Source organism: Macaca nemestrina, chromosome 14 (genome assembly GCF_043159975.1).
Source record: "Macaca nemestrina isolate mMacNem1 chromosome 14, mMacNem.hap1, whole genome shotgun sequence".
Classification (NCBI taxonomy): domain Eukaryota; kingdom Metazoa; phylum Chordata; class Mammalia; order Primates; family Cercopithecidae; genus Macaca; species Macaca nemestrina.
The window spans coordinates 91,644,213-91,671,629 of record NC_092138.1 but is presented as its reverse complement, the minus strand read 5'-3'; the positions used below and the strand labels follow the sequence as shown (position 1 = coordinate 91,671,629).

Genomic DNA, 27,417 nt, shown 5'->3' with positions numbered 1-27,417 from the left:
TTGGCAGCCCCATAGCAATCTCAGGGACAAGGAGGCTGTGATCAGCAGATCTCGCGACGTTCAGGGAAGCGCCCCGGGAACCGGGCCGCTGGGCCAACCCCTGCGTGGGGAGGGGCAAGATGGCGGCCCAGGCCTTGGCGTTGCTGAGGGAGGTAGCGAGGCTGGAAGCGCCGCTGGAGGAGCTACGCGCTCTTCACTCAGTGCTGCAGGCAGTGCCGCTCAACGAGCTTCGCGAGCAAGCGGCGGAGCTGCGCCTCGGCCCGCTCTTCTCCCTGCTTAATGAGAACCATAGGTGAGAGGACCCCGGGACCTTGAGCCGAGGAGAGGGGCACCCCTAAATATGGACACGAGAGTGGTTGAGGGCAAGAACAGCGCTTTTCCCAGTCACAGGGGAGGTGGAAAGTAGCCGAAATTTGCAAAGAGGGAAGGATCACAGGTTCAGAGGGCAGGAGACGGGATTCAGGTTCAGCCTCTGAGAGTGCCCCAGGGTGTTTTCTCCCGTCGCCTGGCCTCGCTGCCTCTGAGCAGTGAGGCACTATAGAAATTAAAGGAGAAAAGCAAAGCTGTCCACTTACAAGGAGCATTCCACATCTCTTTGTACAGGTTCTTGATTTGTTACCCCTTCTAAAAGGATCCTGTCCTGGCAATGTGGCAAGAACCATCACCATTTTAAATTCACATGCCTTTTCATCCAGTTATTCTTGTTACAAAAATTTAATGCAAGTATACGCGCACAAAATGTGCAGTTATTTTGTTCTTTCGAACCCGAGGCTGGAATCGCCCCAAAAACAGCGGCAAGGGAGTTCCCACAAGGGAGTGCTTCAAACCTTCCCGAGATGTGGCTGGTTGGGATGCCAGAGAAAGAAGCACTGAATGCCAAGGCGATCAGTCCAAAAGGGTTTAGGGGGAACCTACGGAGGGCTGCAGAAATTATCAAGACGGACACCGGGAGAAAAGAGGTGTTCCTGGGTTTGGAGTTTAGTTGAGAGTTTAAAGGAATTTGGCTCGGGATTGAGGCCAGTTTCTTCCAGTGTTTTGGGCAACAACCTAGGTACCTTTATCAGGCCTGGGAATGTTCAAGGCCCCAGGTTTATGGTCAAGCCTGCTAGGGAAACCTGCTGCTGGCTAGGTCAGAGAGCAATCAAGGCACTCTGATTTTCCATCAGCACACAGAAAGAAAGGGGGCGACTGGAGGACCCTACAGTATTATATGCAAGAATATTTGTAACATATCGTGTGTGACACCAAAAGACTAGAAACAATCTAAATATCCGTTAACAGGGGATTCCAAATTCTGCGCTACTACTCTGTAACACTATGCAGTTATTTAAGACGTTGAAGTAGATGTATATATGTATGTGGACATGGAACGATTTCTGTGTTGTTGAATGAAAAAGAAAATTGCAGAGTTTATGAATCTATAATTTTAACCTGTAATTTTTAAAAAGGATTACAATCCTCCCAACCCCCACAGGCTTGTATAACTTGTATAACATTGCAAATATCTGCGAAGGCACACCAGAAACTATTATTAGGGAAGTGGGTCTGAAAAAAGTAGGACAACTTTTACTTTTTATTTTTTTCACATCCATAGTGTTTGATTTAAAACACTTTGTAGGCTGGGCGCGGTGGCTCACGCCTGTAATCCCAACACTTTGGGAGGCTGAGGCGGACGGATCACCAGGTCAAGAGATGGAGACCATCCTGGCCAACATGGTGAAACCCCGTCTCTACTAAAAATACAAAAATAGGCTGGGCGCTGTGACTCATGCCTGTAATCCCAGCACTTTGGGAGGCCGAGGTGGGTGGATCACAAGGTCAGGAGTTCGAGACCAATCTGGCCAACATAGTGAAACCCCATCTCTACTAAAAATACAAAAATTAGCCAGGCATGGCTAATCCCAGCTAGTCGGGAGGCTGAGGCAGGAGAATCACTTGAACCGGGGAGGCAGAGGTTGCAGTGAGCCGAGATCACGCCGCTGCATCCAGCCTGGTGACAGAATGGGACTCTGTCTCAAAAAAATAATAAAAAATAAAAACACTTTGTAGACCAGGAGCAGTGGCTCACTTGTGTAATCCTAACACTTTGGGAGGCTGAGGCGGGTGGATCACTTGAGCCCAGGAGTTCAAGACCAGCCTGAGCAACATGGTGAAACCCATCTCTACAAAACAAAACAGAGTTAACTGGGTGTGCGTGCCTGTAGTCCCAGCTACTTGAGGGCTGAGGCGGGAGCATCCCTTGAAGCTCAGGAGGCGGAGGTTGCAGTGAGCCAAGATTGTGCTACTGCACTCCAGCCTGGGTGACAGAGTGAAGCCCTGTCTTTTTTTTTTTTTGTTTTTTAGACAAAGTCTGAAGCACGTGCCACCACCACCACACCCAGCTAATTTTTGTGTTTTTAGTAGAGATGCAGTTTCACCATGTTGACCAGGCTGGTGTCGAACTCCTGACCTCAAGTGATCCGTCTGCCTCGGCCTCCCAAAGTGCTGGGATTACAGGCATGAGCCACGGCACCCAGCCAAGACTCTGTCTTTAAAAATATATATATAAGATAAGATTTTTAAAAATTTTATAATTCTTTCTTACCTGGATCTGGGGGAAAAAAAGGAAAAAAAAATACCCACTTTGTATTTGATGCTTTGATCATTTAAAAGAGTTTTGAAATGTTTGTGATCCAAAGACTTTAAAGTGACTTGAAAAGATTGTGAACCACTGAATCAACACTGGATGATTTCAGAGCACTTTCTTCACTCTGACCTTCTAAGATTCCTTCCTTTTCTGTAAGTGTTCTCCATTCATGAAGTCTATCGGTTAACATTATTTGGGCCGGCCTATGAAATATCTCTTATTTGTCTCCTCTTTAAGTCAAGCCCTCGTTTTTTCCCTCTTGGTAGGTCTGTAGTGTTAGTCTGACCTCTCATTACTCTGAAATTCCTGTTCTAGCAAGTCCTTCCCACCCTGTAACCCCAGTGAGCATACATCTCAAGTCAGTTGGTGCTAATCCTTTCCATGGTTTCCTGAAGGGGTGGCCTGCCCCTCCACACCTGTGGGTGGGCGTTTCTCATTAGGTGGAACGAGAAACTTGAGAAAAGAAATGAGACACAGAGACAAAGTATAGAGAAAGAAAAAGTGGGCCCAGGGGACCGGCGTTCAGCATACAGAGGACCCACACCTGCACGGGTCTCTGAGTTCCTCAGTATTTATTGATCATTATCTTTACCATCTTAGAAAAAGGTAAATGGCAGCATAATAGGATCATCATAGGGAGAAGGTCTGCAGTAAGACATGAATAAAGATCTCTGTGACATAAGTTTAAGGAAAAGTGCTGTGCCTTTATATGCATATGTAAACATCTCCATAAACCTTTTTAGTGCATAAAGAGCAGCATTGCGCTAGCAAGTCCCACCTTTCACCCTAAGGCAGTTTTCTCCTTTCTCAGTAAACAGAACATACAATTCAGTTTTACACCGAGATGTTCCATTGCCTAGGGACGGGCAGGAGACAGATGCTTTTCTCTATCTCAACTGCCAAGAGGCCTTCTTTCCTCTTATACTAGTCCTTCTCAGCACAGACCCTTCATGGGTGTCAGGCTGGGGGACAATTAGGTCTTTCCCTTCCCACGAGGCCATATTTCAGACTATCACATGGGGAGAAACCTTGGACAATACCTAGCTTTCCCAGGCGGAGGTCCGTACGGGTCCCTGGGTACTTGAGATTAAGAGAATAGTGATGAGTTTTCACCAGCATACTGCCTTCAGGCACTTGTTTAACAAAGCACACCCTGTACAGCCCAGAATCCTTTAAACCTTGAGTCACCACAGCACATGTCTCTTGCAAGGACAAGGTTGGGGGTAGGGTCACAGATTAACAGCATCTCAAATACAGAACAAAATGGAGTCTCTTATGTCTACTTCTTTCTATATAGACACAGTAACAGTCTGATCTTTCTTTTCCCCACAGTTTCCCATTTTCTATAGTGAGCTTTTAGAATGCCATTTGGGCCCTTTACAGTATATTTCCATCCTACTTTTCCAGCCTCACCTTTTTCCTCCACTCCACTTTTTTTCATCTGTTCCAGCTACCATGTGGCACCCTTATTTTTCCTTAAGCCTGACTTGCATTTTCTTAACTTTACTCATACCAGCCCTTCTAACTGAAATACTTTGCTGTCTGTCCATATTCTGTCCATCCTTTTAGGCCCACTAAAGAGCCATCCCCTCCAAAATATTTTTTCAATTATTCCAGTTGCAAATGACTGCTCTTCAGATCTGCTAAAGGACATTATTGTTATTTCTGTTAATGATAATTGATGCTATTACCTATGTTATAGTTCTCTGTGTGTCTATTTCTAGTTTGTAAATTCTTTGAAGGCAGTGACTGCATTTTGTTCATCTCTGCATCCCTCTTAGGGTCCAGCACATAATGCAGTACACGCCCAATTAAAGATGAGACTCATAGAGTTTAGAGTAGCCACCTTGTCCAACCTTTTCCTATTAGAGATGAAGAGACTTCCAAAGGTCATACAGCAGGTTGACAGCAGAGGTGCAGTAGGAACTGAAGTGAGGGAGAATTTGAGGATTCAGATCCATGGGGAAGATAGTTTGCTGAATGAAGGAGCAGTGCTTTAGGGAACAATTTTAATGGAAATTTAAAGACAGTAATTCAGAACTGGATACAGAGTAGATACCAACTGCAAATTGTGGGAATAATTCTCTGGATAGTATCTGGCAGTCTTCAGATACATTGCTGTTATCCTGGCTAAGCCACATAGGTTGCCGTGTATTGGTTCACAATCTGATCTTGTGTGTAATTTAGAATCTTGATAGGTTTTTTTGGAGAAGTTTAAGTCCTAAGATTACTGCTTTAGAACATGAAAATCAAACAAGACTAATTTTAAGCATTAACTCTTTGGCTCGTTGGCAAGGGTCACATAGGACCTGAAATTTCTGCACTGTGTAGTTTAACATACCACTGTTTTTTTTTAACAGCTTTTCAAAGGTATAATTTATATACAATGAACTCCACTTAATAAAATGTACAGGTTGGCAAGTTTTGACATATGTATATACCCATGAAACCATCGCCACAATAAAGATAGCGAATGTATCTTTTACTCCCAGAGGCTCCCTCACACTCCTTGCTAATCTCTCCCTGTTTCAACCAGTCAACCACTGATCTACTTTCTCTCACTATAGATGAACTTGCCCCTTACTTTAGCCAGACATAGGGGGAAAGGATCATATAAATGGAGTCATACATTATGTATTCTTTTGTTTGGTTTCCTTCACATAGCATAGTTATTTTGAGATTTATCTATGTGACATGAATAAATAGTTCATTCCTTTTTATTGTTGAGTGATAGTCCATTGTATGAGTGTACTACTGTTTTTTATCCATTCCCCTGTTGGTGAACATTAGAGATTTGAATTGTTTTCTGTTTGGAGATATTAAAAATAACAGTGCTGTGAACATTCATGTACAAGTCTTTACATAAAAATATTCTTTCTTTTCTCTGAGTAAATAGCTAGGAGTGGAATGGCTAGATGGTATGGTAGGTGTATATTTAACTTTTTAAGCAACTGGCAAACTGTTTTCCAAAGTGGTTATACTATTTTACATTTCTACAAGCAGTGTATGAGAGAGATCATAGACCTAAATATAAAACCTAAAACTATAAAACTTCTAGAAGAAAACATAGGAAAAAAAAATGTATGACTTTGAGTTAAACAGACTTCTTTAATATGACACCAAACGCATGATCTATACAAGAACAAATTGAGCTGGGGGTGGTGGCTCATGCCTGTGGTCCCAGCTATTCAGGAGGCTGAGGTGGAGACTACAGTGACCTGTGATTGCTCCACTACACTCCAGCCTGGGTGACAGAGCCTGTCTAAAAAAAAGAACAAAGTGATACAAAGTAGAATTAATCAAAATAAAACATTCTTCTTCAGGCTGGGTGGTGGTTCACACCTGTAATCCCAGCACTTTGGGAGGCTGAAGTGGGCAGATCACGAGGTCAGGAGTTCGAGACCAGCCTGACCAACATGGTGAAACCCTGTCTGTACTAAAAATACAAAATTGGTCGGGCACGGTGGCTCATGCCTGTAATCCCAGCACTTTGGAAGGCCAAGGCGGGCAGATCACAAGGTCAGGAGATAGAGACCATCCTGGCTAACACAGTGAAACATAGTCTCTACTAAAAATACAAAAAATTAGCTGGGCATAGTGGCAGGCACCTGTAGTCCCAGCTACTCGGGAGGCTGAGGCAGGAGAATCACTTGAACCCAGCAGGCGGAGGTTGCAGTGAGCTGAGGTCACACCACTGCACTCCAGCCTGGGCAACAGAATGAGACTCAGTCACAAAAAAAAAAAAAAAAAATAGATTCTTTGAAGTTTACATACAGTTAAGAAAATGAAAAGTGGCCAGGCACGGTGGATCACGCCTGTAATCCCAGCACTTCGGGAGGCTGAGGCGGGTGGATCACGAGGTCAGGAGATCGAGACCACAGTGAAACCCCGTCTCTACTAAAAATACAAAAAATTAGCCAGGCACGGTGGCGGGCGCCTGTAGTCCCAGCTACTCGGGAGGCTGAGGCAGGAGAATGGCGTGAACCTGGGAGGCGGAGTTTGCAGTGAGCCGAGATCGCGCCACTGCACTCCAGCCTGGGCGACAGAGCTAGACTCCGTCCCCCCCCCAAAAAAAAAAAAGAAAAGAAAAGTCACAAATGCACAAATGGAGAAAAATCTTTGTGAAGAATATATCTGATAAAGGACTTGTATTCAGAATATGTAAGGAGGTTTCAAAACTAAATAGCAAGAAATAACCCAATTAAAACATGGGCAAAAGATTTGAACAAGAAGTATAGATGGGGCCAGGCGCAGTGGCTCACACCTGTAATCCCAGCACTTTGGGAGGCCGAGGCAGGTGGATCACCTGAGGTCAGGAGTTCGAGACCAGCCTGGCCAACCTGGCGAAACCCTGTCTCTACTAAAAATACAAAAATTAGCTGGGCTTGATGGCAGACACCTGTAATCCTAGCTACTCGGGAGGCTAAGGCAGGAGAATCACTTGAATGCAGGAGGTGGAGACTGCAGTGAGCCGAGATCATGCCATTGCACTCCAGCCTGGGTGACAGAGCGAGACGCCGTCTCAAAAAAAAAAAAAAAAAGTACAGACGGTAAATATGCACGCAAAAAGATATTCAACATTAGGGAGATACAAATTAAAATTACAGTGAGATTCTACTGCACACTATTAGATTGGCTAAAATTTTAAAAGGCACAGAAGCAACGCAACACATGTGTGCAACCAAAGTGTTGGTTTGCACACCATGACTTTGAGTTAAACAGACTTCTTTAATATGACACCAAACGCATGATCTATACAAGAACAAATTGAGCTGGGTGTGGTGATGAAGGGATGAATGGATAAACAAAATGGGGTATATAAATATGATGGGATACTGTACATATTGCCTTAAAAAGAAAGGAAGTTCTGACAGATGAACTTTGAAGATGTTGTACTAAATGAAATAAACCAGACACAAAAGGACAAATGTTGTATGCTTTTACTTACATATCTAGAGTAGTCAAATCTAGAGAGACAGAAAGTGGAATGGTGGTTGCCGGGAGCTTGGAGAGGGGGAGAATAGGGAGTGTTCAATGGATGCAGAGTTTCTGGTTGGGAAGATTAAAACATTCTGGAGATGGACGATGGTGATGGCTAGACAACAAAGTAAATGTACTTATTCCTACAGAACTGTGCATTTAAGAATGGTTAAAATGGTAAATTTTACCTGTAATCACTTTTTTTTAATAAAGGAAAAGCCATGCTTATAAATATCCCCATTCCTCCTTTTCCCCTTTCCTCCAGCCTCTGGCAACCAGTGGAATCCCTGAATCTACTTTTTTTTTTTTTTGAGACAGTATTTTGTTCTTGTCGCCTAGGCTGGAGTGCGATGGCACTATCTCGACTCACTGCCACTGCTGCCTCCTGGGTTCAAGCGATTCTCCTGCCTCAGCCTCCTAAAGTAGGTGGGATTACAGGCACCCACTACCATGCCCAGCTAATTTTTTTTGTATTTTTAGTTGAGATGGAGTTTTACCATGTTGGCCAGGCTGGTCTTGAACTCCTGACCTCAGGTGACCCACCTGCTGTGGCCTCCCAAAGTACTGGGATTACAGGCATGAGCCACCGCGCCTAGCAGAATCTACTTTCTATATGGATTTTGTCTATTCTGGACATTTCATATAAATAGAATCATTCTCAAAAGGAAGCCTTTTGTGTCTGGCTTATTTCACTTAGCATAATATTTTAAAGGTTTATTCATGTTGTAATATGTGTCATTACTTCATTGCTTTTTATGGCTGAATAATATTCCATTATATGCACATAACACATATTTATCCATTCATCACTTGGTGGACATTTGGATTGTTTCCACTGCTGTGAACATTTGTGTGCAAGTTTTGTGAAAATAGCATGTTTTCTATTATCTTGGGTGTAAAAACATTATTAATACTATTTTAGATTCAGTTATGCAAAGTGGAATCCCTGAATTAAAAGAGTATATTCATTTTTAAGGCTTTTCATTTGTATCATGTAGTTACCTACCCGAAAAGTTGTACCAGTTGAATTGTATACTACTACTAACAATATATTAGCCCATTTATTTGTAGTGTCTATTAAGAGACAAGAAAACTGTTCTGAAAACATCTTCTGTATCTACCACTGGTAGTCATCAGGTGGTAGATAGTTCTTCCTCCTTCTCTCTATCCTTACTGCTGCTCCCCTAGTTTACTCCTTCATCACCTCTTACCATTTACTGCCTTGTAATTGAAAATTTTTCCCCTGACACTGGTGCAGAGTGATTTCTATAAATCAGATCTTGTCATTTTACCTCTTTGTTTAAAACCACTTATGGCTTGCCAGTGATTTTCTGGAAAAAGTCTAAATTCCAAGCATGACATAAAATACCTGTTAGAATCTGGCTTCTGTGCATCTTTTCAGTTTCAGTGCTTGTCCTTCACCTCGCCCTTTTACGTTCTCACCACCTCTCTCCCATTCTGACCCCAGTCATACCAAGCTACTTGTTCCTTCAAAGTGTAACACTATCCTCTCTGCCTTTTTATGTGCTGCTACTCCCTCTACCTAGAACACCTTTCTTCTGGATAACTCCTACTTCTTAAAATTTAGTTCAGATGTTACCCTTCTGGGAAGCCTTCCTTGTACCCTCTGTTCTTTTTTAAGCTCCTATAGTTTCTAGTCTTAGCCTATAGCATTTATCTGGATTACAGTTGCCTTTTTTTCTATATCTTTCATTGGATTGAGCTCCTTAAGACTAGAGAATATATCAGGCCAGGCACAGTGTCTCATGCCTGTAATCCCAGCACTTTGGGAGGCTGAGGTGGGCGAATCACAAGGTCAGGAGATCGAGACCATCATGGCTAACACAGTGAAACTCCGTCTCTACTAAAAATATGAAAAGTTAGCTGGGTGTGGTGGCATGCACCAGCTACTGGGGAGGCTGAGGCAGGAGAATCGTTTGAACCCGGGAGGTGGAGATTGCAGTGAGTGGATTGCGCCACTGCACTCCAGCCTGGGCAATAGAGCGAGACTCTGTCTCACAAAAAAAAAAAAAAAAAAAAAAAGGCCAGGGGCAGTGGCTCAAGCCTGTAATCCGAGCATTTTGGGAGGCCGAGGCGGGTGGATCACCTGAGGTCAGGAGTTCGAGACCAGCCTGGCCAACATGCTGAAACTCCATCTCTAAACATACAAAAATTAGCCAGGCGTGGTGGCGGGCCCCTGTAATCCCAGCTACTCGGGAGGCTCAGGCAGGAGAATCGCTTGAACCTGGGAGGCAGAGGTTGCAGTGAGCCGAGATCAGGCCATTGCACTCCAGCCTGGGCAACAGAGCAAGACTCCATCTCAAAAAAAAAAAGACTAGAGTATATATCTTATTCTTCTTTGTAGCCCCAGCACAGGCAATACGCATAATAGGTTGTTGCAAATGTTTAATAGGTGAGTGAAATCTGCTGTTTCAAAAAGAAGTCTGTGTGGAGGAGATGCTGACCCAAGCTTCAGCTATTATTAGGTTGTTACTTCCTACCTGGGCAGGATATGAACTAATAAGATTTATGATGTCTCCTCAGGGAAAAGACTGCTTTGTGTGTATCCATTCTGGAGAGACTGCTGCAAGCTATGGAACCAGTTCACGTGGCCCGGAACCTCAGGGTTGACCTGCAGAGGGGACTAATTCACCCTGATGATTCTGTAAAAATCCTCACCCTTTCCCAGGTATGAAATTTTACTAGGAACCGACATTGACCACCTGCTCTGGACCAGGTTCTGTACTGGGACAGAAAGATGGAAGAAAGCATAGTATCTCTCTCTCCTTCCCTCTTCCCTTCTCTCCCTCTGCCCTGCTCCCTCTCTCCTCCTGGAAAATGTGTGGTCTATTCCAATGTGCATAGCTAACTATAACCTGGCAGATACAAGCAAATGAAAGAAGTTCCATTAAGTACCATCTAAATCATTCATTAATCAGATACTGACTGAGTTCCTTTTATATGCCAGGCATGGTGCCATATGCTGTTAGAGTTACCAAGATTAACAAAACCAGTTACTTTCCTTCAAGGAGCTCCTAGTGTAAAGAAAAAGATTCCTATGTGTTCAAATAGCTCTCTGCCATTTTAGATTCTGTTACACTGGATGAATCAAATGCTATAGTAAAGGTCACTAAACCAACAATTAAGACAGTAACTCTTATTATCCTGGTAACCAAAGCATCCTACTATTTGAGTGAAGAGCTGCTGCTAAGGATTATCTTGTCGAAATGTTAGGAGCTAAACAGTTACCCAATAGATACTGAACTACTGTTTTTCCTTTTCTGTGTTTATTCAGCAAAAAAAAAAAGCCCTGTAATCCCAGCACTTTGGGAGGCCAAGGCGGGCAGATCACCTGAGGTCAGGAATTCAAGACCAGCCTGGCCAACATGGTGAAACCCTGTCTCTACACAAATACAGAAATTAGCCGGGCATGATGACAGGTGCCTATAATCCCAGCTACTCGGGAAGCTGAGGTGGGAGAATCATTTGAACCCAGGAGGCAGAGGTTGTAGTGAGCCGAAATCGTGCCACTGCTCTCCAGCCTGGGCAACAAAGCGAGACTCCATCTCAAAAAAAAAAAAAAAGAAAAAAAGTTTGGGGAAGGGGAGAAGATATCAGATTCACTGGCCATTTATATGCCGGACACTGTAGCAGGTGCTTTGCCTATTCGGTCTCATTTAATCTTCGTAACTATCCTGGAATTAAATACTGTGTTCCCATTTTACGGATAAGAAACGGGGCTAAAATTTGTGCAAGGTCAGTGTAGCTAAAAATAGAGCTGGGTTTGTATTGTTTTCACTCACTGAGCTATCTTATCTCTTTACCCGCTTTCTTTTCTTTCCTTTAACAGATGTGACTATGCCATATGTGTGTTTGACTGAATGAATTTAGGTCATTTTGATTTTTTAATGACTTGATATATAGCTGTGATCACTAACTCCTAAAATAACTGTGCAGTAAGGAAATTGGACCATTGTGTGTTTACTGTATGTTGCCCTACTTTAGAAGAGTGTTTCTGATTGTTTTTCTTTCAGATTGGAAGAATTGTTGAAAATTCTGATGCTGTTACTGAGATTCTAAATAATGCTGAATTACTAAAACAAATTGTTTATTGCATCGGTGGAGAGAATCTATCTGTAGCAAAAGCGGTGAGTCTATTAGAATCATTGACTTAAATGTGCAGAGACATTGGTGTCCCAAAAGATAAAGAAAGGCCTTCTGAATTGAGAGGTGAAGGTTTAGAATGGATGATTTGTGTAATGGAATTTACAACCTCATATGAATTGTATAAAATAAATGGTTGTCAAGTAAATACTAGTAAATCCCTTTTATTTTCTAGGATATAAATATCTACAGTATCCATCATAATTCTATGGGGGACACCTTGTGTCTTTTCCAATTATAAATAATAGCTGAAACATAGTGAATGCTCATTGGGCAAGGTGCATTCCGTGCGCTATTTTCACATCAGTCTTATGAAGTAGATAATAATATTCTGTATTTTGGGGACATAAGAGATATTTTCTTTCTTTATAAGGCCATCAAATCCCTGTCAAGAATATCACTAACCCAAGCTGGACTGGAGGCTTTATTTGAAAGCAATCTGCTGGATGATTTGAAAAGTGTAATGAAAACAAATGACATTGTTCGATACAGGGTGTATGAGGTAAGATAAAAAGCATACTTTCTCATGCTTACAAAGCAGAATGCAGTTTGGCTTATGCTGGAAAGCAAGATGGCTCACTGAGTATATAATCTGTGTTTGGCTTTACAGTAGGTGCTGGGAATATAAGGATGCATTCCCAGCCTAGTATATGAGACAGGCATATACAGCCCAGCTCTATGGGAGGCAAGGGCAGGAGGACCCCTTGAGGCCAGGAGTTTCAGACCAGCCTGGGCAACATAGCGAGACCCCATCTCTACAAAGATTTTAAAAATTAGTTGTGCATGGTGGTATGTGCACGTTGTCCCAGCTACTCAGGAGGTTGAAATGGGAGGATCAACTGAGCCCAGAAAGTTGAAGCAGCAGTGAGCCGTGGTTGCACCACTGCACTCCAGCCTGGGCAAGAGAGCAAGACCCTTTCTAAATATATATATATTTATAGTGCAGTATAATTACTATGATACAGAAGATAATGAAACCAGACTTGAAAAAATTTGTAGTAGTAATAAGAAGAAATGGCCTTTATTTGTACCAGTTTTGTACTAAGCCCTATGCTAAAATACTGACATATATTATCTTTAATTCTTGCAGTAAACTTTGTATATTGTTATCATTAACCTCATATTGATGGAGCAATTGATCCAAGGCCACACACTATTAATAGGGTGCATATTTGAAATGGAATCCTCTGCAGTCTTAATTCCCTCTTCAGAACACTTTCTTTGCATGTCCTACCATATTATGCTGCTTTTCCTTCTGCCTCTCAGTTTCTTCTCAGCCTCCTGGCTCATTATCCTCCATTGAATTTTTAATTGTTGGAGTTCGTGAAAACAGAGTTCCAAGCCCTGCTTTCACTGTACTCTATACTCATTCCTAGGCAGTTTTACTCATCATATGATTTCACTTCCCATCTGTGATGATGACTCTCAGATGTAAACTTACAACTGAGACCTTTCTTCTGAGCTCAAACCTTCATGCTTAACTGCTTACTCATTCTTGGCCCCTTGGGTATATTCTAGGTCCCTCACACTCATGCTGAAATCAAATTCCTGATCTTCCTTATCCACCCTATCCCCCTAATAAAAAACAAGAGCAACAAATTGGCCCTGTCTCACAGTTTGCTTAGTTGGGTATTAGACCTTGGCTCATTCTGAGGCCTGTTTTTCCCTGCCACATATCCATTCGGTCATCACATTGTGTCGATTTTATTTAAACCCATGCATTTTTCTTCATTAGTACAGCTTCTACCACCCTAGACTAACTTACTGGTGTCACTCACCTGGGCTACTATATTTGCATCCAAACTGGTCTCCACTTATCCGTTTTTATCATCCCTAGTCTATCTTCACATGCAGTCAGAATGGTCTTTTAAAAGTCCAAATCTAGATCGCGCCACTGCACTCCAGCCTGGGCGATAGAGCGAGACTCTGTCTCAAAAGAAAAAAGTCCAAATCTGATTGTGTCATTTCTCTGCTTAAAACCCTTAAGTATCTTCCTATACCTCTCAGTAAGACCTCAGCAAATACTTGCTGAACGAGTAAGTGAATGATTGACTGACTGAGTGACTGACTGACTGACAGAATGCCTGAATGAGTGAATGGTTTTATAATCCGTTTGTTGTGGCTGATTGAGGCTTTTGTACCTTGATTGATGATTGCTTGGGCAGGAAAGTATATAAATGTTCCAGATATAATGGAACATTTCTGTGCCAAGGTGGCTAGGCATGGTGGCTCATGCCTATAATCTCAGCACTTTAGGAGGCCACGGTGGGCAGATCACTTGAGGCCAGGAGTTCAAGACCAGCCTGGCCAACATGGCAAAACCCCATCGCTACTAAAAATACAAAAAAATTAGCCAGGTGTGGTGGTATGTGCCTGTAATCCCAGCTACTCGGGAGGCTGAGGCACGAGAATCGCTTGAACCCGGGAGGCAGAGGTTGCAGTGAGCTGAGATCACGTCACTATACTCCAGCCTAGGTGACAGAGCAAGACTCTGTTTCAAAAATAATAATAATCTGTGCCAAAGTAATTTCTTATGTGTTCACTGAAGTTTTTCTACTTAAAGAGACAAATAATAGATTTTTAAAAACTCATTTATAGAAAGTACCTAGTCCTATGTTTAACTTAAAATGAGATCTATCAGGCGTAGGGCTGTTTTGACCTTTTTCTTTTTCTGTTTTTTTTTTTTTATTTCAGCTAATTGTAGAGATTTCTTCTGTGTCACCAGAATCTTTAAACTACTGTACCACAAGTGGATTGGTAACCCAGCTCCTGAGAGAGCTGACTGGTGAGGATGTGTTGGTCAGGTGTGTTGACTGAGAGTTCTTAAAGTGAAATGTCCTCTTTTGAAGGGCTGGGAAACAACCCTGGGACGTCTGTGATTTTCTCTATTAGAGACTTTGCCCAGGTCACAATCTCATGACTGATGTGTGTCCTGAAGGAGGGACCTTTAGAAAATTGCTCAAGTTACATCATGACAACATACTGGAACTTGGCAAAGCCCCACATGACAATTCAGCTACTTTCAAGTGACTGTGTTCCCTGTCCCTAGTCCTGTGTGCTCTTAAACAGTTGCAATCACATGGTAACTGCCATTTTGAATTACTAATAGTTTGTCATATGCATTTATTTTGGCATTGTTAAATAGCAACAGTATAGCATGATAGAAAAAATACGGGCTAGGCCGGGTGTGGTGGCTTATGCCTATAATCCCAGCATGTTGGGAGGCCGAGGCGGGCGAATCACGAGATCAGGAGTTCAAGACCAGCCTGGCCAACATTGTGAAACCCTGTCCCTACTAAAAACACAAAAATTAACCGGGCATGGTGGCATGCATCTGTAGTCCCAGCTACTCGGGAGGCTGAGGCAGGAGAATTGCTTGAACCTGGGAGGTAGAGGTTGTACCACTATACTCCAGCCTGGGCAACAGAGCAAGACTCTGTCTCAAAAGAAAAAAGAATATGGGCTTTTCAAAATGAGGAAGACTTGGCTTGCATACCTCTCTACTATTTATTAGCTGTTTGGCCTTGGACAGGTTATTATAAGCTTTCTACATCCCAGTTTCCTCATCTCTCAGAACAGTAACTGAAAAAGATATTGTGCCGGGCACAGTGGCTTACGCCTGTAATCCCAGGGAAGGGATCCCTGTAATCTTTGGGAAGCTGAGGCGGGTGGATTACCTGAGGTCAGGAGTTCAGGACCAGCCTGGCCAATATGGTGAAACCCCGTCTCTACTAAAAAAAATACAAAAAATTAGCCGGGCGTGGTGGCAGGGGCCCGTAATCCCAGCTACCGGGAAGGCTGAGACAAGAGAATTGCTTAAACCCGGGAGGTGGAGGTTGCAGTGAGCCAAGATCGGGCCATTGCACTCCAGCCTGGGCAACAAGAGCAAAACTCCATCTCAAAAAAATAAATAAATAAAAAGATATTGTAAGAATTAAGCTAATTGACCTTAGAAAGCAGTACGATGGCTGACAGAGGTTCTCAAAGAAATGTTAATTCCAGTCTCTTCCACCCTTTATTCCCCCTATTCCCTAAATCCCCTTTAATATCTGCCAAATGTTCCTTTGTTGATATTCCACAGCTTATTAATACCTCCTCACTGTTGAACAGTTGATTTGCTTCAAGTATTTTGCTGTTGTGATAGCATTATAGTTATTTTTGTGTATATAGGTTTTTATTTTTCTTATCTTAAATGATTTTCTGATTGTCCTGTGTTCTTTAAACATGGCTGAATTTATTAAACCCATATAGTAAATCAGTCACTAGTTACATTGCTTCAGTGCATTTGAGTGTCTCAACCTAATGAGACAATTAATTTTGTTAATTATTTTTTAGCATTGTATCAAATTTTGTGACATAGGAAAAAACCCTATAAATGGTCAGTCAAAACACTTTAGGATCAATTACCAACTGTAAAAATAAATTTTTTAGTTATTTTCTTTGATCAGGGTTGGATATGAGATGATACCAAAGAATTATTGTTAATTTCATAATATGTGGCAGTGGCATTATAATTGTGTGAGGAAACATACGTGTTTTGCAGAGATGCATACTAAAGTACGCAGGGGTAAATGGCACGGTGACTAGGATTTGCTTTAAAATAGTTCAGCAAAAAGTAGGGAAAAGAGATGAAATAAGTAAAGCAAAATCCTCATAACCATAAAATCAGGTTATGGGTATATGGGGGCTTATTGTATTCTCATTACTTTTGTGTATGTTTGATACTTCAAAATAAAACAAAATTTAAAAAAATATTTTAGGAAGCAGCTAGGTTATAGTGGAAACAATAGTGGACTTCAAATCAGAAGGTCTAGATTTAAATCTAAACTCTGTCTGTAATAACAATGTGATTACAGATAAGTCACTGCAACTTTCTAGGCCTTAGGGCCTCATGTGAAAAGAGGAGCCAAGATTAAGGCCAGGCGCGGTGGCTCAAGCCTGTAATCCCAGCACTTTGGGAGGCCGAGACGGGCGGATCACGAGGTCAGGAGATCAAGACCATCCTGGCTAACACAGTGAAACCCCGTCTCTACTAAAAAATACAAAAATCTAGCCGGGCGAGGTAGCGGGCGCCTGTAGTCCCAGCTACTCGGGAGGCTGAGGCAGGAGAATGGCGTGAACCCGGGAGGCAGAGCTTGCAGTGAGCTGAGATCCGGCCACTGCACTCCAGCCTGGGCCACAGAGCGAGACTCCGCCAAAAAAAAAAAAAAAAAAAGAAAAGAGGAGCCAAGATTATTGACCTTTCAAATATGATGGGAAGAATTAAATAAGATAACCTATATGAGAGCAATCTATAAACTATGCAAATCCTGTGCAAAAATCTTGTTTTTGTCCTTCTGACATTTTAGAGCCACCTGTATAGAAATGGTGACATCACTGGCATATACTCATCATGGACGACAGTATCTTGCTCAAGAAGGAGTAATTGACCAAATTTCTAATATAATCGTTGGGGCAGATTCAGACCCTTTCTCTAGCTTCTATTTGCCAGGTAAGAAACACTGATGCCTATGGAAATGATGGTGCATGTTTTATTTCTGAGTTATCTCTGACGGCAGAGGGTTGGGGTTGGGAGTGGACAGGGATTGTTTCCCTTAGAGCTGATTTCGTTTAGAAGATATCTAGAGCTACCAAATTCAAATTCAACAGCACATTAAAAAGATCATCCACCCTGATCAAGTGGGATTTATCCTAGGGATGCAGGGAGGGTTCAGCATACACAAATCAATAAATAAGATATACTACATTGACAGAATAAAGATGGAAACCAAGTAATGCGGGGAAAAGCGTTTGACAAATTTTAGCTTTATTTTATAATAAAAACTCTTAACAAATTAAGTATAGAAGAAATCTATCTCAACACAATAAAGGCCAAGTATGACAAACCCACAGCTAACATACTCAGTGAAAAGTTGAAAGCGTTCCTCTAAGATCAGGAACAAGGCCGGGCGTGGTGGCTCACGCCTGTAATCCCAGCACTCTGGGAGGCCAAGGCAGGTGGATCACAAGGTCAGGAGATCGAGACCATCCTGGCTAACACAGTGAAACCCCGTCTCTACTAAAAATACAAAAAAATTAGCTGGGCATGGTGGCACACGCCTGTAGTCCCAGCTACTCAGGAGGCTGAGGCAGGAGAATCCCTTGAACATTGGAGGTAGAGATTGCAGTGAGCCAAGATCGCTCTACTGCATTCCAGCCTGGGCGACAGAGTGAGACTCCATCTCAAAAAAAAAAAAAAAGAAGGAACAAGACAAGGATGTCCACAATTACCACTTCTATTCAACAAATTACAAGAAGTTATAGCCAGAGCAATTAGGCAAGATAAAAAAAAAACAAAAGGCATCCAAATCAGAAAGAAAGAAGTGAAAATGTCCCTATTTGTAAATGATGTAGTGTTATATTAATATATAGAATAAAGATTCCACCAAAAAACTGTTAGAATGAATAAATAAATTCAGTAAAACTGCAGGATACAAAATCGGTGCATAAAAATCAGTAGCATTTCTATACACTAACAGTGAACTCTGAAAAAGTAATAAAAGATACATTCCCATTTACAATAGCATTCAAAAAAATTAACTATTTATGAATAAATTTAAGGAGGTGAAAGATCTATACGGTGAGAACTATAAAAACTGATGAAGGAAATTGAAGAAGACACAAATAAATGGAAAGGTATCCTATGTTCATGGATTGGAAGAATTAATATTATTAAAATGTTGGTGCTGCCAAAGCACCATATAGATTCAGTGCATTCCCCACCAAAATTCTTAAATTTAATGACATTTTTCACGAAAGCAGAAAAAAAATTAAAAATACGCGTATTTCAGAATACATTGTTCACAATAAAGATATATGATTTTTTAATTTGTCAGTTAAAAGTTAATTTTATTAAAAAGATACCTGTAGCCTCTTACTGAGGTGGAATCTGTTGCTCTGGGAGCTATGTACTGTTGACTTTGATTTTCAGGAAACATCAGTGCTATTTAGAACATAAGGAAATTTTTCTTTTGAATATCAACAAAAAAATAAAAATACTAGTAATGACATTTACAGTATGTTTCACAGACTAATCAAGTCTCTGAGTGGGAATCTTTATTGTAGGATCTACTCTTGCCATTCTATTCTGGGTTTTGGTTAATTAGTCTTTCTTGAACACTTCTAGAAATTGGAGATGTATGCCTTCCTTAGGTAGCCTAGCTACCTAGCTACCTATTTCATTTATTAATGAACATATCCACTTAAAAATTTCTTCCTGGTAATGAGTCTAAACTTGCCTTCCTATAATTTGTATCCACTGGTCCTTTTTCTTTGTTCTCCCTCTTGCATATGCCAGTACTTCAATAGCTGGTCCCAGCTCCATTGACACCCTCTCTCAGGATCACACATCACAGGTCCTTCAGAATCTCCTAATGGTCTCTCTGATCTCCAAGCAACACACTACTGTAACCTTTCTACGCTTTCTGGCCTGCAGTTCATTTCTATTCCTGTGAAGTTATAGGGCCCACAATTCATGCTGTCTTGTTCCCCTATTAAAATATATTCTTGTAAATCTCTTTAGGATTCGTGAAGTTTTTTGGAAACCTGGCTGTCATGGATAGTCCTCAACAGATCTGTGAGCGTTATCCTATCTTTGTGGAAAAAGTCTTTGAAATGACAGAAAGTCAGGACCCCACTATGACTGGTGTAGCTGTAGACACAGTTGGAATCTTGGGATCCAATGTTGAAGGAAAACAGGTTTTACAGAAAACAGGTTGGTATGACTTGGCCCTGTTCAGGGATATCTTAATTTTTGACAGGGGTTCAATGTGTAAGTTCATTTGCTGGTGGGTTAACTAAATTGTAGAAACTATTTTATGGGTGGCAGTCTTGTTAACCATAACCTTGGACTCATATCTGAAAGTCTAATAATTACTATGGAAAACCTTTTTTTTTTTTTTTTTTTTTTTTTTGACTTTTCACTGTTTAGGTTTCTACCAATCTATTTCAACCAAACATTGTTTCCTGTTTCCCCTCTGTGTCTTCTTTGACTAGATTTCATAGTACAGATGATGGGCTAGAATCAAAAAGGCCTGAATTCATGTCCTTGGGTTTTCTATTTCTTTCTTTCTTTTCTTTCTTTCAGATTGGGAGTGTCTCTCTGTTATACAGGCTGGCTTCAAACTCCCAGGCTCAAGCAATCCTCCTGCCTCATCCTCTTGATTGGCTGGGTCTGCAGGTCCACACTATTGTGTCCAGCCCTGACTTTGCTTTTTGAACTTCATTTACTCACTTTGCTTTTCTAGGCCTCATTTTCTTCATTTATAAAAATGGCATAACAACTACTTCTCAGGGTTGTTGGGAGTATTTACAAAATTTTGGGTTTTTTTGTAATGTCAAGAAAGGAAAATAAAAGTTTGTTATATGATTTCATGTTAAGAGATACTTTTGGCGTGTTACGAGATACAGTAGCTCATGCCTGTAATCCAGCACTTTGGGAGGCCAAGGTGGGTGGATTGCCTGAGCTCAGGAGTTCAAGACCAGGCTGGGCAACATGGCAAAATCCTGTCTCTACTCAAGAATACAAAAATTAGTCAGGCATGGTACTGTGCAACTGTAGTCCCAGCTACTTGAGAGGCTGAGGCAGGAGAATTGCTTGAACCTGGCAGATGGAGGTTGCAGTGAGCTGAGATCATGCCACTACACTCCAGCCTGGGTGACAGAGTGAGATTCTATCTCAAAAAAAAAAAAAAAAAAAGAGGCCAGGCAAGGTGGCTCATGCCTGTAATCCCAGCATTTTGGGAGGCCAGAGCAGGTGGATCACTTAAGGTCAGCAGTTCGAGACCAGCCTGGCCAACATGGTGAAACCCCATCTCTACTAAAAATACAAAAATCAGCTGAGCATGGTGGCGCATGCCTGCAGTCCCAGCTACTCGGGAGGCTGAGGCAGGAGAATGGCTTGAACCCAGAAGGCAAAGGTTGCAGTGAGCCAAGATCATACCACTGCACTCCAGCCTGGGTGACAGTGCGAGACTCTGTAAAAAGAAAAAAAAAAAAAAAAAAAAGATACTTTTATGGAACATCCATGAGAATCAACAGCACAACAAATTATACACACAAAATAATATGCAGCCCAATTACTAAAATTCTTGAGACACATATGTTGAAAATTATCTCACCTGTAATCCCAGCACTTTGGGAGGCCAAGAGGGGAGGATTGCTTGAGCCCAGGAATTCAAGACTAGCCTTGGCAACAACAACAAAAAAATTGGCCAGGTGTGGTGGCACATGCCTATAGTCCCAGCCACTCGGGAGACTGAGGTGGAAGAATCATTTGAGCCCAGGAGATGAAGGCTGCAGTGAGCCTTGATCACTCCATTGCACTGCAGCCTAGGTGACAGAGTAAGACTCCATCTCAAAAAAAATTTAAAAAGAGGCCGGGCGAGGTGGCTCATGCCTGTAATCCCAACACTTTGGGAGGCCAAGGCGGGTGGATCGCCTGAGGTCAAGAGTTCGAGACCAGCCTGGCCAACAGTCTCTACTAAAAATACAAAAATTAGCTGGGTGTGGTGGCAGGCACCTGTAATCCCAGCTACTGAGGAGGTTGAGGCAGGAGAATCGCTTGAACCTGGGCAGTGAGCCGAGATCGCGCCATTGCACTCCAGCCTGGGCGACACAGCGAGACTCCATCTCAAAAAACTAAAAATTAGAGAATAGAAAAAGAAAATACACTGTTGTGTATCACGGCTGATATTTTTGTTGTATGTAGTTTTCTAAGTGCTTTTACCTATGACAATCTTTTTACAATCCTGTAAAGAACATACTATTGTCATTTTCATTTTCCAGATAAGGTAGATGAAACTTAGAGGAGTTAAGAAAATTTCTAAGGTCATACAAATTAGGGCAGCTGCTACTCAAATCCAGGTCCTTTGATTCCAGTTTTATAACTCTGCCTTATATATGCTGTGTTGTGTGTAATTGTGTGTTCTAGGCCTGTCACTGGTTCTCTGACTACATGCTTATTTTTGTATTGGTTTAGGTTGGTAGAGGTCATAGTGTATGAGAGCATACTTTAAAAAAAATCTCATTTTTCACTTCAGATCCATTAGGATGGCTATTACTTTAAAAAAAAAAAAAACCATAAAATAGTAAGTGTTAGGATGTGGAGAAATTGTAACCTTTGTGCATTTTACATTTCCTTCATCCAACAGCTCCACTTTCAGATATATACCAAAAAAAATAAAAGCAGAGACTCAAACAAATGTTTGTACACTCATGTTCGTAGCAGCATTTGATTCACAACAACCAAAAAAAGGTGCAAGCAACCCAATGAACATTGATAGATGAATCAATAAACAAAATGTGGTATATACATCCAATGGAATATTACTCAGCCTTTAAAAAGAATGAGATTCTGGCACATGCTACAGCATGGAGGAATCTGCACCATTGATAACATTATGCTAAGTGAAGTAAGTCAGACACATAAGGACAGATATTGTACAATTCCACTTAGATGAGATACCTAAAAGAGTCCAGTTCACAGGAGGTAGAATAGGGGTTGGCAGGGGATGAGGGTAGAGAAGAAAGGAAATTATTGTTTAATGGATACAGAGTTTCAGTTTGGGTTGACGAAAAAGTTCTAGGATGGTTATGATGGTTGCACAACAATGTGAATGTACTTAATAGCACTGAACTATACACTAAAAATGATTAAAATGGTAAATTTTATGTTGTGTATATTTTACCATAATAAAGAAGAATCTCACTGTTACCCTTCAAAGGAACTCGCTTTGAACGCTTGCTTATGAGAATAGGACATCAATCAAAGAATGCCCCAGTGGAGCTAAAAATTAGATGTTTGGATGCAATTTCATCTCTTCTGTACTTACCAGTAAGTAGATTGGGAAATTAATGAAGGACAGTGGGATATGTTTGGGAAAATAAATCTGTATGAATCAACACGATAAATGTGATGAAGTAAATGCCATTTTTCTCAATACAAGGAGATAACCCTCATATGACTAGTGACATTTTTAATTTAAAATGGAATCATAGAGTGTTAGAACTGAACGGACTCTAGAGATTGCTTTATCAACCACATTCAGAGAAAACTGGGAAAGGTCTGGGCTGGATTTGAGAAAGAGTCCTCCAAACTTAGCCAATATCACACAACAAATTAATGACAGAGTGCCATTAGTACTCAGGTGTCTAACTTCCAAATAAGTGCTTTTCTCCAGATCAGTTAACTTTGTGATGAGATTTTCCTTTTCTTTCCTGTAGCCTGAGCAGCAGACTGATGACCTTCTGAGGATGACAGAATCCTGGTTTTCTGCTTTATCTCGGGATCCACTGGAGCTCTTCCGTGGCATTAGTAGTCAACCCTTCCCTGAACTACACTGTGCTGCCTTAAAAGTGTTTACGGTAGGTATTCACTTCCATAGGTCCTTCTGGGAGCCTGCCAGTTCAACACTTGAGTACTTACAGTGAGCCAGAGCCTGTGCCATCTCTGGGGATTCACAAGTGCATGGTATAGTTTCTACCTTCTGTTACCTTAGAGACTAAGGAGGGAGATAGATGTGTAAACATATTGTTTCAGTAAAAGATACTAGGTGCTGTTTAAGGTTTGAACAGGATGCTATGGGATAACACAGTTAATTCCAGACTTTTTATCTGCCATCCTCTATTGACCTAACCCTGGTCTTCCTAATCCTTATTTCCCCTGCAGAAAATAAGACTTCTGGCACCTAATGCTCCAGTGGTACCAAACTGTTTGTGTCTCTGAACCTTTGCTGGGGTCTCTGTATCTAACACTCTTCCTTAACTTTGCTTCTTAACCTCTTGCTCATTCGTCAGGGACTAACTCCGGTATGTCTTCAGCACACTTTGCCCAGATTGACAAGGTTGAGTTAAACAATGTTGGCTCTCATATGTTGCATTTATTTATTCAGCAAACATTTGTTGAGTTTCCGTTTTTGCTCAGTGAAGGGCATACAACAGTGAAGAAAATATATAAAGACCTTCCTTTCATGTAGTTTCCTGCCTATTGAAGGAGCGAGGCAGTAAATATAATTGTACAGTTACTTACATTACTACAGCTGTGGTAAGGATTATACCTTTGTGTTCTATTTGTTATATTATTTTGCAAATGTTTATTTATTGACCTGTCTCACCTATTAAGTAGAGTTGGTTGACAGCAGGAAGCATATCTGATTTATCTTTGTAGCCACAGCATAGAAAGGTAGTAATCACTTTAGTAATCTTATCAATAATGGGATCTCAGGCAGCATACATGGCCTAGACTGGGAGGGAATAAGGAGAATGGCAGGGACAAAAGAGGGAAGGCTTCCTGAGGATGCGATACAGGATCTGGGTCTTGAAGGATACAGGTATACCTATAATCTTCAGAAACATTTTTTTTTTTTTCCTGAGATGGAGTCTCTCGCTGTGTCTCCCAGGCTGGAGTATAGTGGCACGATCTTGGCTCACTGCAAGCTCCACCTCCCGGGTTCACGCCATTCTTCTGCCTCAGCCTCCCGAGCAGCTGGGACTACAGGCACCCGCCACTACGCCCGGCTAATTTCTTTTTGTATTTTTAGTAGAGACAGGGTTTCACTGTGTTAGCCAGGATGGTCTTGATCTCCTGACCTCATGATCCGCCCGCCTCAGCCTCCCAAAGTGCTGGGATTACAGGCGTGAGCCACCGCACCTGACCAGAAACATTTTTTTAAGACTGCTTCACCCTTGTAAATAGTCCTTGTATGAGATGGCCATTTTGGCTCCTGCTTAGTATTTTCATTATTGGTTTATTTTGGTTTTGCTCTTCTGCCTTATCCTGTGCTTAGTTGGTTCCATTGTAGAAATAATTTTCTATTTTCTGGTTGGGATAACTATTTTTATTTCTGCCTACCTTCATGCTTGGTTGTGAGACAGGCCAAAGTTTCTCAAACATTCGTCTTAGGAATCCTATTAAAATGTAGGTTCTAATTCAGGAGTTGTGGGGCAGAGCCCGGAATCCTGAATGTCTAACAAGCTCGCAGGTGATGGTGATGCTACTTGTCTGTGGAATGCATTTTGAGAGGAAAAAACTAGACCATAAACTTGATTGTTACTTCTTTTTCATTAAAATGTAATAGGTTTTGAAAAACTTAATCTTAAAATTTGAAAAAGACTTAGAAGTAGAATTTTTAAAAAGGTTTACCTATGTCATTTCCTATTCTTTGCAAACACTGTTAATGTTTATTTTTTATTACTATATACCATAATTTACTTAACCATTCTCCCATTATTAGATATTTATATTGTAACTTTCACACTATTATGAACATTTTTGTATACAAAGATTTTTTGTATTTAAGATTATTAAGTTAGATTCTCAGGAAGGAATTTACTTAGACAAAAGGTAACGTTTTTAAAGTTCATGTTGCCAGATTTCTTTGTAAATATTGTGTCATCCCACTAACAAACTTAACTTTGACTCAGGGGAATTGTATTCTTTCTGCCTTCCATTTCAGGCCATTGCAAACCAACCCTGGGCTCAGAAACTTATGTTTAACAGTCCAGGTTTTGTAGAATATGTGGTGGACCGGTCTGTGGAGCATGACAAAGCTTCAAAGGATGCCAAATATGAACTAGTGAAAGCACTTGCCAATTCCAAGACAATTGCAGAAATCTTTGGGAACCCAAATTATTTGAGGCTCAGAACTTACCTGAGTGAAGGTCCATACTATGTGAAACCTGTTTCCACGACAGCAGTAGAAGGAGCCGAATGATTTCTTCTGGAGTCTCATGTAGAGGACCACGCTTTGACCAAAACTTCTCCTAAGGCATTTGACTCCATCTATATTTCACAAAAGAGACTTCCTTCCCCCAAGAATTATCATGGATTGTCCGGTATTACTTTGTCACCAACATTGTTATGTGTCTACATTGAAATGCAAAGTGGAACTAGGAGTTTGGAATGCATTAAGAGCAGGCAAGCTTGGTTATAATCCAGTGTTTTTCAGATTCCTTTCACTGCCTTAATCTTTGCAACAAGATGGAAGTTTTTTTCTTCCCTCGAAATTTTCATCGACATACAATCTTTTTTTTTTTTTTTTTTTTTGAGATGGAGTCTCACTGTGTCGCCCAGGCTGGAGTGCAGTGGCGCAATCTCGGCTCACTGCAAGCTCCGCCTCCCGGGTTCACGCCATTCTCGTGCCTCAGCCTTCCGTATAGCTAGGACTACAGGCGCCTGCCACCGCACCGGGCTAATTTTTTGTATTTTTAGTAGAGACGGGGTTTCACCGTGTTAGCCAGGATGGTCTCCATCTCCTGACCTCGTGATCCGCCTGTCTTGGCCTCCCAAAGTGCTGGGATTACAGGCGTGAGCCACCACGCCCGGCCCATACAATCTTATTTAAAAGCCTCCTTCAGGGCTGGACGCAGTGGCACACGCCTGTAATCCCAGCACTTTTTTGCCAAGGTGGGCAAATCACTTGAGCCTAGGAGTTCAAGACCAGCCTGGCCAATATGGCAAAACCCCGTCTCTACTAAAAATATAAAAATTAGCCAGGCATGATGGCACACACGTATAATCTCAGCTACTCAGGAGGCTGAGGCATGAGAATCACTTGAGCCTGGGAGGCAGAGGTTGCAGTGAGTGAGATCTTGCCACTGCACACCAGCCTGGGCAACACAGCAAGACTCTGTCTCAAAAATAAGTAAATAAAACAAAAACCTGCCACCAAATTATTTCTGGATTCTCTTCACTGTCTCTTTTTTCTTTTTGGCACTATCTCTTTTTTCTTTTTGGTCCTTTTTCCGTTTCTGATTCCACTTTCAAAGTCTTGAATATATTCTTTGAAAAATAAGTAGTATGGAATATTAAAATTATATTCCCTATACTCAGAATCCTTTTTATGAGCTCTTTGTTACTATTATTCCTTTGAAAAAATGACTTAAAGTCTCTAAAAAATGTTTATAGTGTTTATGTATTTTTTTTTGCTGCTTACCGATGAATTTTACCCTGTTGTGGTTTTGGGGGAGGAAAAGTGATAACATGCTAACCAGAAGGATTCCTAAACTGTCATTTCATTTATTGGTAGGTCATGATTGTTGAGGGTTTTGCTTTGGATTTTTCATACCTATAAAGTCAATCTTGAGTTGATCAGAGAAAAGGAAACTTACTCCTAATACACAGAGCCAGAACAGAAGGGACATTTGCATAAATCAGGATACCATCTCATTAATTTACAAAGGATAATCTTTCTTTTCATTGACAACACCTACACCCACCTGTTTTCCAGTGTTGTTCTCTCTGAACAGCAAAGCCAAAGCACTCTGCACACCATATCACCTGTTCCGAGGTTTATGCACGAGCGTATTTCTTTTAGGCCATGGTGAAGTTGATAAACCACCCCTGCTTTGTAACAAAATTATTTCAAAGTGACTGGAATTATCTAGTCCCCAGATTGATCATCTCCCCTGGCAACGTGACTCTCTTTTTTGTGTGTGTTTCCATGCTGACCAGTCCCCTACTGTTAATATCACTACTAATTAGGCTACAGCCAGGTCTTTCCTGGCCTGAGAAATATTCTCTTAAAATGACCTTTGTTTTAATTTCATTCATGATGTTGATTTTTTTTTTCAATGTGGTACAGTATATACAATAAAATTTGTCATAACTA

General features: G+C 41.3%; 1 protein-coding gene across 1 annotated transcript; it reads left to right on the top strand.

Moving 5' to 3' along the window:
• The first annotated feature begins 76 nt into the window (after window positions 1–76).
• On the top strand, window positions 77–27,417 carry LOC105487147 (proteasome 26S subunit, non-ATPase 5). The gene is made up of 10 exons (XM_071078257.1): window positions 77–292; window positions 10,151–10,295; window positions 11,641–11,754; window positions 12,144–12,272; window positions 14,465–14,574; window positions 17,119–17,261; window positions 19,332–19,523; window positions 22,534–22,643; window positions 23,033–23,173; window positions 25,264–27,417. The coding sequence occupies exons 1-10, from the start codon at window positions 120–122 to the stop codon at window positions 25,519–25,521; spliced, it is 1,515 nt and encodes a 504-aa protein (XP_070934358.1). The 5' UTR covers window positions 77–119; the 3' UTR covers window positions 25,522–27,417.

Coding starts and splice junctions, on each gene's coding strand:
- LOC105487147 (XM_071078257.1), top strand. CDS start 120: ATGGCGGCCCAGGCCTTGGCGTTGCTGAGGGAGGTAGCGAGGCTGGAA. Junction 293..10,150: donor CTGCTTAATGAGAACCATAG/GTGAGAGGACCC, acceptor ATGTCTCCTCAG/GGAAAAGACTGCTTTGTGTG. Junction 11,755..12,143: donor ATCTATCTGTAGCAAAAGCG/GTGAGTCTATTA, acceptor TTTCTTTATAAG/GCCATCAAATCCCTGTCAAG.